Source organism: Sminthopsis crassicaudata, chromosome 3, assembly GCF_048593235.1.
Source record: "Sminthopsis crassicaudata isolate SCR6 chromosome 3, ASM4859323v1, whole genome shotgun sequence".
NCBI classification, from domain to species: Eukaryota; Metazoa; Chordata; class Mammalia; order Dasyuromorphia; family Dasyuridae; genus Sminthopsis; species Sminthopsis crassicaudata.
The window spans coordinates 36,649,652-36,663,709 of record NC_133619.1 but is presented as its reverse complement, the minus strand read 5'-3'; the positions used below and the strand labels follow the sequence as shown (position 1 = coordinate 36,663,709).

General features: G+C 38.1%; 2 protein-coding genes across 4 annotated transcripts in view; one reads left to right on the top strand and one right to left on the bottom strand.

The window, feature by feature from the left end:
- Positions 1–8,014, top strand: part of GNB4 (G protein subunit beta 4) — a 77,466-nt gene extending 69,452 nt beyond the window's left edge. For both annotated transcript variants that reach the window (XM_074298254.1, XM_074298253.1), the window contains exons 9-10: positions 1,146–1,362; positions 3,513–8,014. In XM_074298254.1, the coding sequence (XP_074154355.1) occupies positions 1,146–1,362; positions 3,513–3,619 (324 nt within the window). In that variant the 3' untranslated portion in view covers positions 3,620–8,014. The remainder of the gene's footprint in view (positions 1–1,145; positions 1,363–3,512) is intronic.
- A 514-nt stretch (positions 8,015–8,528) lies between these two features.
- MFN1 (mitofusin 1) overlaps positions 8,529–14,058 on the bottom strand; it is a 42,615-nt gene continuing 37,085 nt past the window's right edge. For both annotated transcript variants that reach the window (XM_074298250.1, XM_074298252.1), the window contains exons 17-18: positions 12,395–12,529; positions 8,529–10,478 (exon numbers count right to left, since the gene is read on the bottom strand). In XM_074298250.1, the coding sequence (XP_074154351.1) occupies positions 10,409–10,478; positions 12,395–12,529 (205 nt within the window). In that variant the 3' untranslated portion in view covers positions 8,529–10,408. The remainder of the gene's footprint in view (positions 10,479–12,394; positions 12,530–14,058) is intronic.

The window sequence follows — 14,058 nt, the reverse complement described above, 5'->3', positions numbered from 1 at the left end:
AATCCTTGAGAAGAATTGATGTAGAATGAAGTGAGCAAAACCAGGATAATTTACACAATAACCACAATATTGTAGCAGCAGACTTCTTTGAAAGCTCTTTAAGAATCCTGATCATTGTAGTTACTAACTGAAATTCCACAAAAATCAGTCCGTTTCCAAATGAGGTGATGGACTCATGGTGCAGAAATTGTTATTTTTGGCCATGTGCTATGTAGAAAGTTCTTTTGCTTGCCTCTGCATATTATTTTTATCTCCTACTTTGTTTCCTTTAGGAGTAGAGGATGGAGAGAAAGAGAATTACCTTTTTTTTTTTTTTTAAATTAAAGATAATGTTTTAATTAAAAAAATGTTTTTCTAAAAAATAGTAGCTAACCTGTCTTCTTGGCACCTAAAAAGCATCTAAAGTATTTTGCTTTAAACCAAACATTCATTTCTGTTTCAAAAAATTTAATCTTGAACTTGTTTTTAGCATTATCCCTAGCAGGTAGGCAACTTTTATTAGACTATGTGTATTCTTAATATGAAACAGCAAATTCTCAAATATATTCTTAAACTAAGCTCTGCTTTCATATCCAGGTCTGCTTATGACTCTTAGAAGTAAGTAACCTAATATACTAATCATTATAGGCTCATAAAAAACTTTGTCCTGAGGAGAAAACCCAAGGTATCTTCCTTTCCAGTTCAGTTAGAAAGCCCCACCTTTATTTTTTGCTTTCTGTTTGTTGGAATTACATTCACAGGTGAATAAATTTAGTCTGCTGCTTATAAATAATCTATTATAGGCAGGCATCAGATGTGAGAGTTGTTTTAATGTCTAAATTTTTATCTAAATGCTAAATCTGACAAACACTTCAAGCTTTTTATTATTATTACTAATGTATAGTAATAGAAGAGTTGTAGATTTTCACCTGGAAGTAAAAGAAATACTATTGAATATTTTTGAATCTGGGACCAATATTCTCCCTTAGGGAGCAGCTGTTAATGTGGACACCTTTGTCATCTGCCCTAAGGGCAGCATTTTGCTCTTGTTTTGGTTAGAACTTTTCTGACTTTTTTTGATCCCTCCCTTGGGCCTTTATTTAGGTCTCTGAATTTAATGGAAGATTTCTCCTTATGGCTAATAATCATTTCTGAATCTTCTTCAGTTCTTCCCTAACGGACACGCCTTTGCCACGGGCTCGGATGACGCCACTTGCCGCCTCTTTGACCTCCGGGCAGACCAAGAGTTGATGATGTACTCCCATGATAACATCATCTGTGGAATCACTTCTGTCGCCTTCTCCAAGAGCGGGCGCCTCTTGCTGGCTGGTTATGACGACTTTAACTGCAATGTATGGGACACTTTGAAAGGAGAACGAGCAGGTTGGTAAATAATTTCAGAACAGGATTTTCCTTCTCTGGGGACAAGTGGGTTGGATGAGGTCCATGGACCACTCACATTCCTTCAACTTTAAGGGAATATCCGGAGATCTTTTTGTCCTCCACACTTTGTCCAGCCGCAGTGCCCTCGGGGAGTGGCAAAGCGGACCGAGCGCATGTGGCCCTGACCTGGGGAGGGAGGGAGACCTTGCTGGCGGCTGCGACGTCCCCTTGAGGCCGGCCCCATCACTTCCCCCAGTCTGCATTCCCTTCCTCCCCACTCTTGGCTTCAGTCTTTCTGGACCTTCTGGGAGGTTGCATGTCTCTTCCCTCCTCACCTGACCAATCACTGCCTAGCAGCTTGCTGCACTTGTCTGCACTTGTTTTGCTCCCTGGACTGGCTCCTGACTTTTGCGGGGGATGCTGCTCTCGCCAGAGTTGTCAGTGCTCCATTTCTTTCAGACCTGAGTTAAGTGTGACCTTAGACACACACCATGTGACCCTAGTCAAGTCTGCCTCAGTTTCCTCTTGTGTAAAATGGGGCTAACAATAACACTTCTCACTGAATTGTTAGGAGGAATAAATATTTGTGAACTTGGCACTGTGCCTGGCACGGAGTAGGTGCTCAATAAATGCTTTTTCCATGCTTGTTGGACTTCTGGGTCTCCCCTGCTAGATTGTCATTTGGGTCATGCCCATGGGTGTCCCACTGCCAGCACTCCTTCTTCCCTGTGTGATTGTATCAGCCTTCCTGGGCTCAATTATCTCTGGGCAGGGGCTTCTACCATCTCTGTACCCAGCCCTGATCTTCTGAGTTGGAAATCCCATGTCCCCACTTGCCTGGTAGATATTTTAAACAGCTCTTCCTGTAGATATCTTAAATTCAACATGCCCAGAACTGATTTCATACCTTACCTCCAATCCTTCCCTCTTCCCCAACTTTGCAATTATATTTGGGGATACCCCTTCTTCCCCCTTGGTACCAGCCTCATGCTCACTCCCCGTGTCCCTGTGTTGTCAGAGACACCGTTCTAATCCAGGCTCTCCTATACTAACCTTGCCTCAGCTTTCTCCTACTACCCCATCTTGTCTTGTGCCAGTTTTCCTAAGCCTGGCTCCTCCTTTGCCATTCAGAGAACTCTCCTGCCCGGCTCCTTCCACACTTGCCTTCCCTTCCCATACTCCACAGCCCCGCTCTGCTGCTCTGCTTCGTTTCTTGGCCATGGTGCTCCATCTCCTGACTCCCTCCAAGACCTTTCTCTCCTGATTCCCTTGAGGTCTCAGCTTATCCTGCCTCCATAAGGTTTCCCTGGGCCAAGGCGGGGTCTACTGGGTGTCAGAGCACAGGCATGGACTTCCAGGGAGGGGAGGGTGCTGTCCTTCAGTGCCTGTGGGAAGCCATCCAGAGCCCCTTACTCGACCTCTTTCAAACCACAAGTACAAGAGGAAATGACTTTCAGGACACAGAAGGGGACATGAGAAAGGGCGGGCCAAGATGGGAGAGCCCCAAAAGATGACCATGTTGGCAAAAGGATCAGGATGGGAGCTTCTGCCGGGGGGAGATTCCCAGTTTGAGAGAAACAATATAGGAATCTGTTAAGGGTGGGAGGATGGAGGAACAGAATTTATTCATTAAGTTCTTACTGTAGATTCAGACACTGCTAATTGCTGGGGATAAAAATACAAGCAAAAGCAGACTTTTCATTTTACTGGGAGAAAAACATTACATAAAGCAGGAGCTGAAACAGAACCAAGATAAATGCCAAACGTAATGAATTATGTTGTTCAGGGGTTCTAATTAGTATCCTGGGATGGAGGTGTTACATGGTGTTTGCCAGGATATAGGAGGAGGCTCAGTAGCCACAGCATCTAAGAAAGACATGAAAGAGGGAAGGAAGTCCCTAGCACCTTTGGTGTCTGGGGTCCAGGATGCTCTCATCAGTGTTGGATCATTCATAGCAGAAGTGAAGGACTTTTTCTACTTAGAATTTTGTTTTTATTCACAAGGTGGTAAATATTATTCTATGAATTCAAAGGGCTCTTACCTTATTTTTAATGTATGTATATGTTTGTATGTATGATGTCAATATTTTGAAATGTTTCAAATGGGTATAAGTTCTAACTCTTTTTCTTTTCCTTCCTTATTCTTTTAGGTGTTCTTGCTGGCCATGATAACCGTGTCAGCTGTTTAGGTGTTACTGATGATGGCATGGCTGTAGCAACAGGATCTTGGGACAGTTTTCTTAGAATCTGGAATTAACTGGGTTGTACTATGATTTACAAAATTCTCCATTGAGATCTGGAGAGATCAATGCTGCAGCCTGTAGCTGTGAAATAACATTTCTACCTTGTATTTGCAGGTGAAGTTTTTTTTTTCCTATTCACTATTACACATATACATGCACACACACACACACACACACACACACACACACACACACACACATACACACACACAAAATCTGTTTCTCTCTCACACACAGGCTTTCTGTAAACTAGAAGAAAATAAAGTGAATGGGGGGAGGGGACCAGTGTATAAAATCATAGTGACAGGAAAGTAAATACAGACTGTTTTGTTTTGGAAAATTTGGTTAGCTTGATCTGAGGAATTTCTGCTTGTGCTCAAAGTCTGCTAATTCTCTATTTCCTGGTATGGAACAGAATGCACACACTATTGCAGCCTCTCCTGTAACATGTGTCTGTAAAATATGTTGTTGTTGTTTTTTTTTTAACTACATTTATAGCTTTGCATCTTTCTGAATTGTCATTTTTCTGAGTTTTTGGAGGATGAATCAAATGCTCTTTTTGAAGAAGCTAGGGTCTTTGTGAAATTGCTCCAGGTGGGAAGTGATGCCATGTCTTTGATATGTGATTGTTCCCATGTGTGGACACCACAGAAGGATGACCTTCTTTTTTTATCTTGTAAAATGGGCCCCAGTGATTCCATTCTGTTACCTAGAGCCTTACTTCTTTAGCACCTTCCTCTTGAAAATTGAGGATATATTTCACCTTGTGGTTTCTGGTGCATCCTTTAACACCATGGACATTACTCCCCAGATTTAAGTGCCCACATTCATTTGGGACAGATGAACTGTGTAGAATCCTAGAAGTGCTCTCTACACTTGCCAAATAACAATTTTCTTTTCTAAGACTATACAGGGAATTTTAGAATTGACCATTTTCAAAGAGTATGTAGTAGATAAATGGCCAACATTCTTTGCACATTCGTTCTTCAAGGCTAATTATAATACAATGACACTATGAGTGACATGTCCCACTGTGAACTTAACCAATTGAATTTCATTATACCTGAGTTTTAGGATATTTGGAAAATTGCATTTTGGAATTTTTTGTTGTTCTTTGCCTCAGAGATTAAGAATGAGATGTTTTTCCTGTAAACCTGAGGATATTTCCCAGTATTTCACCTGAGTACATATGCCTGTTTTATGTATAATGTAGTAAGATAGCACTACATTTTGAATGAAGAACATTATCCATGTCTGTAGGTCAGGAACCTTATTTTTAAAACCTTAAGTGTAAACCATGTTTTTACAAATTTTATGACCTCTTAATTTAAAATTTAGCTTGGTGAAAATGGCCTGTGCCTTCACATTTTAGTAGATACCAGTGGTCAATTAAATTGAAACATTACTTATTTTGTCTAAATATTCCCTCTAGTGCCAAGTGTACATTTCTTAAGCTATTTTGCTAGTAAAATAGCATACGTTAAGACAGGGGAACCAATCTAAGCAGAGTATGCTCATACAGTTGCTAAATTTCCTTACCAGTAAATTTATATTACTAGCATTGGATGTGCCACAAAAACTAGACTATAAGGACAGTGATCTTTCAGAAAAATGTGCTATCCACCTTGGATTCCCTTAAAGTCATTTAATTGGTGATGTTACATTGAGTGTGGGGAAATCCCCTGGAGTCATTTTTGTGAAATGGGCCCAAGATTCTATAAACGTATTAGAAACCACAGATTATTGCTGAGACCAGTATAAAATTCTGATCACTTGTCACTCCTAACGTCAGCATTTCCAAACTGTGCCTGTAAGTCTTTGTTTACAGATAGTTAAAGCGTGCCAACCACAATGAATGCAGTATCAGTTCTCAATCATATGCTACAAAGAGAAAAAAATTAGGGTCAATTAAGGAAGTATAGGACCAAAATTATTCTATGCTATATAAAATTCCTACATTTTCATTTTTCTGTGTGATGACTTATGATTGGTGTGCTGTACTAATTATGTAATGTTTATGTATCTTTATAAAAGCTCTTTGAGGTTAGGCAGAATAATGTCATTTGGTTCAACATCATGAAAAAACCACTAAAAAGCATTTCTTCTAACAAGGGAAAACATCCTTACAAATAAATGAGAAGTGCTCTCCAGCAGTTTCAAAGCTGCATGCCAGTAGCCATAATTGTCTTTGGCACTTGGCTAAGCCATAAGTGTTATAAAGTCATTTTAACAGATTTTTTTTTCCTGTTTAAATATTGAATAGACCAGTTTAAAATTACTCTGATGACTTGAGTGATTAACAAATATTTGATAAATTTATACATATAATCTGTCAAAAAGTCCTTAGTGCTGTGTCGAATGACTGCCAGTTGTGTCTGAGGCTGTGTTTTGGTAAATCTAAAATCGCCATCCTGACAGTTCCCTTGTTTTTAAAAATTAATGGCATAACTTGCCAGTTGCTGAATTTATCCGCAGATTGGGAGTCCACACCACTTCTTTTGTTATTGTTAGTATTCCTAAAATCAGCCGGAAGGTACACACATGGAAAATCTGTCAGAATCAAAATAATGCCATTCAAACCCCATTTACATTTGGTATCAAAAATATTAGCAATTTTCTCATGCCTGTTTCCCTAATCCTAAAGTTTAATCAACTGTTTCTTCTTATACCCTATCAATGATTGACATTTGAGCCTAATGCACTTTATAATACTTCTGGCATAATGGGGTTCCTACAAATCTTTTTATATTAGTTGCCTTTGCTTATTCATCTCCGAGATTTCACTGGAGCTGGTTAGCCAAGGGCCTAGTTTGTCACGTGAAGATAAATTTGTCTGCAGATTCAGAACTGTTGGGTTATGACGAGCAGCCTGCAACACCTGCTGCCTCCAGAGTCTGCTCCATCCACCATGACAGGAGGAACTTAAGATGGTGTCTCTCTCATTATCGGTAGTCACGGAACATGGGGCCATAGTAACGTAATCTTTGTTTCTTTGATGAAGGGGACCCTTTCTGCTTTGGCCTCATGGTTTAAAGGAGAAACTTCAACTTTGGTTGAAGTTTAAAACATTCTGTGCACTCGGAATTCATTTTTATATGAATCGAAAAGGAATGGATGGAGTCATCCCCCAAATGGGACTAAAACAAGTGATGGTGGAAGCCTAGTTCTAGTGACTATGAAGGGTTTCTTTCTAGAATTTTCCCAACAGATGTTTCAAAAGACCGAAAATAAGCATGAATGGTACAAGAGTGATGTGTTCAAACTTGATTATTTACAACATCCCATTAAGAGCCTTCTGTCAGTTTGGATTAGTGATGCTGAATGAACAGATCCTACAGTACATTATAACCTTTGAAGTTCAATAAATGTACCACTTGTCCCATTGTGACATCACATTTTATGTTTATGAGAGCATGAAAAACATTCCATTATTTTTCTCCCTGTCAAAGGACAGTCAATGCCACTAGATTTTAGTGCTCTACTTTAAAATACTGGTTAGAATAGGTATGAATTAGTGAAAACAAATGCTTTCTCTGCTGTGTTCTAAAGCAGAGTGACTGGTTTTAAGATTCGCATTTCATGTATAAATTAAGCAAGCATGGGCTGGTGGTGCACCTTGTATTCAGTAATCTGGCATGCATGCTGGTACAATTTCTTCCTACTCTTTGGAGACACCACAGGCCTTTATATCCAGTTGCTGGTTATATAAAATCCATGCAGAATGTTAATGCAGTGTTGTAATGGTAAAAATGTGTCAAGTGTTACTAATTAATTGCTATAACTGATAACAGATTTAAATGTGCCTGACAAAATCTTGTGCCACACACAGTATGTTAGGTTTTTGACTAATATGGACTTCAGTGGAATAGTCTTTAGATATTTCCAGCCTTTGTTTTTACTTACACAATGGTGCTCTATTCCGTGTTTTTTCTCCTTTCAAAGAGGCATTCGAACACTTGTAATACATATATTACATCCAAAGGAGTCCAAATGTAATTGGTTTTTAAAAACTTTTGTTTTGCAGTCACTGTATAATGGTCAAATTTCTAATATATTTCTTCTCATCTTAGAACATTTGTTTTACACACTCTGTGCTGACTTGGACCAGATAAGTCAGTAAATATAACAAAAGACGAATTGATTCCACACTGCCTTTGGAGTGTGTCCGTATCCAGATAAAGTCTTAACAGCTTTAATTTAAGCCAATTAATAAAAACCAGGGATTTGTGCCGTGCATTCTCCAATAGTGCTTTTGCATCAATGACTTCCCTGTGAAAATAGTCACTTGCTATGAACTTCTGTTTATAGCTTTTTCCAATGGATTTGATCTTTGTATTTGTACAGTGGCTCAGTGAAACATGTTGCCATGAGTTGATATTGTAACCAATAAACAAGTGCTTTTAACCAGATTCTTTGTAATAAGAAGTTTTTTCCTTCCACCAGAATTCCAAGCTAGTTTATATGATTTTAGAGAAGTCAATACCTCACGACTGTCAGTGAATAAGGAGACATTTAAACTTTCCAAGAGATGGGACACCCATATTCTTTCCAGGCAGTGAACGTTTTCAGGAGGCCCTTTCATTCATGGTGAAGTAGTTATGAGAATGTATTTGTTGTAAGAATATTCTACCACCATCCCCTAAATTAGCAAATGCTCCAGTCAGAATGCAGGGTAGCTCTTTCCCTGAAGGCTCACATGTAACATATGTTCAGTTAAATTACTACTCAGCAAGTCTGATTATTTATCAATCAGGCTCAACTGCCAGAGAGGTGAGTTAGCTCTGCCATATGCCAGAGTCCTTGCCAAGATCACCATGGGGAAAGCAAAACCATGCAAGAGAACAAGGTGAACGCAGTCTCTTCAAGATAGAAGCTATTCCCAAGAAGCTTGTACCTCTTACAAATTTGGTGCCATTACAAATGTTTTCTAGATTCAGGCAAACAATGGGTATAGCTTTTATTTTTCCCTTGGAAGTCTGAACAGCTATAAAATAACTGTAAAAAGTTTAGGATTATACAAAGTTTATAAATGATCTTGCAAACATACATAAAAAATAAACATCAAGTATCTGGCAAAAGTCTGAACCACATTAGTACTAAAATCACATAATTTCTGTGCAAGTTATAGGCTTTAGGATTGGGGGGGAAAGGTTAGTTTTGGTTTCTTAAGCCAACTTTTCCTATTTCCAACATGCATACAACAGATGTCCAAACAATCAGGTGGCAATTCTTTATTTCAAAGTACTGAAGGAAACGAATGACCGCTATACTAATCAACCAAGTGGCAACCAAGCCACTACACTGTCCACATGCATACAGGAGAGCCGGCTCATACTTGGGGCCAACCTGTGGCCCAAGGTGAGTGTGAACGCTAATCCAAGACTTGTTGCCACTTTTCCCATTCTTCAGTTGGGCCCTGTTAAGAGTTATCAGCAATCTGTACAATTTAATAACTTTTCATTCAATTCTGGACCTGAATATTTTATTCTGTTAAACATTCAATTTGCATAAAAATATATAAATAATTTGAAAGACTTTTAAATGGCCAAAAAACAATGCTATTTATTCTTTAAAAATACAGGCACACCTGCCTGGAGGTCGAATAATAAATAGCATTCAGAGCCTTAAAGGCACAAAAAGGGAAGCAGAGAATGAATAATCCCCCCCAAAATATCCCTATTTACAGTAAAATGTTTTCAACAGAAAACTGCTCAGGCAGCCCAGGGAAAGAGCTCAGCTCTGGTACCTAAAATAAGGGAGTGGGAAATTCTCTTCTTGCCCCAATAAAATGTCAAACCTAGTCAGTACAGTAACCCCCAGAGAGCAACAGAATTTTTCTTCATTCCTATATTTAACTGTCAACTCCATTGTGCATATTAAAGCAAACTGGACGAGTCACCATCTACTAAGCACATGAAAACCTTGGTAAGATGAATTCAAACCACTTCAACTTCTGTCCAAACTAGCAAATTCACTTGGGGCCAAATTAAAGGGTATCGGACAATCCTACTTAAACACCGCTCCACATGAAATCCAAGTCTACACAGGCAAGCACTCCTCATTTTTTTACATCCAAGTCTCCTGGTATAGCTCCCTGAACACTGGATTCTAACTGCTCTCTATGGCCCTGACACTTTTAACTTCATTTCAGGAGTTTTGTTGATGGTGTTCCTTTACCAAGCAGAGGCAAAATACCCAAAAAACCCACAAGTGAATGACAACTTGAAGACAAGACTTGGGATTAGGCAGCTGTAACAGGCAACAGTGAAAAAGTTATTGATGTGAAAAAAAACTTTGTTATCTGCATAAATAACACTTTAAGAAATCCTCCTCTTCTTGGTTAATAAATGGGTATTTAAAAAATAAAAGACTGGTTACTCTCAATAAAAGAGGGCACTGAAAATTATTGGGGGGGGGGGGGAGGAAGAGGGGAAAGAATGGGACTAAAGTGGCCTTTCTAATTCCTGGATGCCAGGAAGCGGGGTTTTTCAGAACCAAACAAAACCCTATTGAGGAGCTCAAAAGCCCATTCCCCAGCCTCTCAGTTAGTTGTGCTTCCTTTCACAAATTCATTATTTCAAATCAGCAAAAGATTTGGTTCTTTGCCCACCCACCCTCACCCCCATTACAACTAAGCATATGAACATACCACGGAACCATTGTTAAGAAACGCAAACACCTTGAGATAGTTCACTTCCAGAATCTAAACCCAGATTTGCAATTTTCAACAAGCACAGTCAATATAATTCATATTTAGAGTAATTTTTCTTCCGGTGCCACCAGAACCATGTGCTAAGATTCTTCTATTTGCTTGGATGGAGAAATTGCTTCGTAAAATTCTCCAGGTCATTTTCAAGTCGAATTGCTTTATTTCTGTTTTTAAACAAAAGATTACCAAAAATTAGTACATGGATTCATCCAATAATTTAGGAAAAAAACAAATGCTCCTACGAGAGTACTTGAGAATCAAGAGTTATTAGCAAAAATAACTGTATGGACATGTATACGTATATTGTATTTAACATATACTTTAACATATTTAGCATGTATCGGTCTACCTGCAATCTGGGGAAGGGGGTAGAGGAAAGGAGGGGAAAAATTGGAACAAAAGGTTTTGCAATTGTCAATGCTGAAAAATTAATTACCCATGCATATCTTGTAAATGAAAAGTTATTTTAAAAAAAAGTTATTAGTAAACCCTTTCAGAGTGTTCCAGTCTACCACTATCATATATGTAAATGCTGCTCTGCAGGTAGCTAAAATACAAAGTCCTCATCGACTTGGGCGATAATTAGCAAAATACATTTCTGGCTACTTAATCACCGCCATCGGAATGAAGTATGGCAAGTTGCATACAAAGCTATTCAAAGGACAGCCTAATTCAGTGTGCAACCAATAACAATTCTAATTGTGGAATTTCTCCAATGGATTCAAAGAGATAAATATGACTTGGCATTCAATTAACTGCTTTACCCTTCACTATCATACAAAATGCCATTTTGTTTCTGCCTATCTAGAAAAATCATTTGTGTAAGTAAAAGTATCAAGATGTAGTGTCTGTCCAGGAGATCATTATATACTTAAACAACAATACTGTAAGATGATCAATTCTGATGGACGTGGCCCTCTCCAACAATGAGATGAACCAAATCAGTTCCAATAGAGCAGTAATGAACTGAACCAGGTACACCCAGCGAAAGAACTCTGGGAGAAGAGTGTGAACCACTACACAGAATTCCCAATCCCTCTGATTTTGTCCGCCTGCATTTTGGATTTCCTTCACAGGCTAACTGTATGCTATTTCAAAGTCCGATTCTTTTTGTACAGCAAAACAACTGTCATGTATACATATATTGTATTTAATTTATATTCTAACATATTTAAGATAAATTGGTCAACCAGCCATTTGGGGGGGAGGGAAGGAAGGAGGGGAAGGAGGGGAAAAATTGGAACAAATAGTTTGGCAATTGTCAATGTTGTAAAATTACCCATGCAAATATCTGGTAAATAAAAACTAATAAAAAATTAAAAAAAAAAAAAAAAAAGAAAAAAAAAGATGTAGTGTCAGTACAATCTCCATTAGAAAACAGTGCACACAACCATAACAATTTGTCCTTATAAACCATATGCTGCTAAATGTACACATGGGTGTATCACGGGTATATCAGGTACACAAAAACAGCTGAATTACAAAGTGAGGGTGGGCTTTGTTCATCATTAGATTTTTTTTTCCCCCTGAGGCTGGGGTTAAGTGGGTTAAGTGACTTGCCCAGGGTCACACAGCTAGGAAGTGTTAAGTGTCTTGAGACCAGATTTGAACTCGGGTCCTCCTGAATTCAAGGCTGGGGCTCTATCCTCTGTGCCACCTAGCTGCCCCCCCTCGTCATTAGATTTCAATGTGATGTTTAAAGCTTGCCACAAACCTAAGAAAAGATCATCTTTATCAGCCTGGGCTAAAGAAGCCCACAGAAGTGAACTTGCCATTTTGAATGAAAAAAAAAAAAAAAAAAAAAAAAAAAAACCTCGTTTAAATTGCTTTTAATTGCCTAATGCAAAATATTGAGTTAATAACAAAACTTTACTCTAGATATTGAAAATATCACTAACACTTTCCTATTATCAAAATAGTTTATCTCACCCCAACTCAGATAGCACAGAAAACAAAGTACTGCACCAATTAGCTAGTAAATGTCAGCACAACCCTTTTACTAAAACTACTAAGAACTTTTTCCATTAAAAGCAATTGGAATAAAAAATTGTTATGAAATACTTTTTCCTATGACTCATACCTTAAAAGTTTTGAATTGTTTTGTATTTTTTCCAACTGGTCTATTTCTTTGGACAGTCTAGAAATTTCATCTTCCAACTGTTTCTGGGTAACATCAACTTGCTGACACAGACGAGCAAAAGTCGTAGCCATTTCCCTTTTCAAGGAAGAAAGATTAGAGAAAATGAATTTAGATCAGCCTTCTTTTTACTTACAGTAAAGCACCAAGATGGGATTTAAAGTTTAAAGATATAAAGTAAAAAAATAAAGTTATTTATATTAAAGACAGCCAATCATGGGAAAATTATGAGATAAAAACCACACAGCTAAATAAGATGAATCAAACCTTGAGTCCCCCAATCAAACACATCGCTCTTGGTTTATTTTCACTTTGCTTGCAGATACCAAGGCCATTGAAACAACACTGGTTTTTAACTAATATTCTTAAATGCCACAAGATGGAGCAGCAGTCCTCTATCAAAGGAGACAAAGTTTGAAACCAAATCCAACTTGCTCTTTTCTAGGAGCAAAGAATTGGAAATTGAGATAAAGCTCATCAACTGGGGAATGGCTGAACAAAATGTGATATGTGATTATGATGAAATACTATTAAATGATGAGTAAGATGCTCTCAGAAAGAGCTGATGCAAAGTGAAATGTACTGTGCACAAAATAAAAGCAATATTATAAGGTGATCAACTATGTGAATGATTTAGCTATTCTTGGAAAAACAATGATCCAAAATAACTCTGAAAGACTTATGATGAAAAATGCTATCCATTCCCAGAGAAAGAACAGAATACCAATTAAAACATACTTTAAAAAATTTTTTTCTCTTGAGCATTTTTCTGGTTGGAAGGAGAAAGATCTATGTTGTTTAGTTTTTTTTTTTTAAATAATGTTTAATGTGGAAATATTTTGCATGACTACACATGTTACAGCTTTTATTGAAAGGAACTCAAAAGTTTCTAAAATCAATGTCAAAGTTGTTTTTTACATGAAACTGGGAAATACTAAAATTTTTTAAAATAGTTTTTAATATACAAAACCTAGATGCAACTTTGCAGAACAATTTTGTTCACCACAAATATGAAGAATAGAATCCTAGAACCGCCAAGAGCAAAGAGCACTCACTGACCCTGAATCAAGTGGGATCCTTCCTATGCCTCTGTTCAGATGCTTGCTAGCTATTTGGGAAAGGAAATACATCGGAATGTTAGCGGACTTACACATAAAATGGAGGTGATGATACATGTGCACTATCTGAAGGGTTTGGGGGACCTTAAAATATTGCTATAATTTGAGTTACTTCTCCCCCATTGCCATTCAAAAGCCATTGTTGTTAAGATCAGATTTTTGACCTAGCAAATTGTGGCTGGGAGGCAACTTGGCCTGCTCACCAGCCCTGGTCCTGAGAAACTGCTCAGTTAAATTCTGATGCCCAGAAATAAGCAGCTCACATTCTTGGCTTGCAGATCTGAAGCTGACTCCTGTTTCCCCACCAGCACTGTCTGCTGATGACTTTACCTCCTTTCAGAGAAAAGAGCCACTCTCACACTGATGCCCTCTAGTTTTGTTTCATGAAATTTATTCATTAATTTGCTAAGTGACATTTATTTATTATTTTATATTTCCCCAGAGAAAGAAAGGAAGCTGTGAGCCAACTCTCTTCTCACTGCAACATTG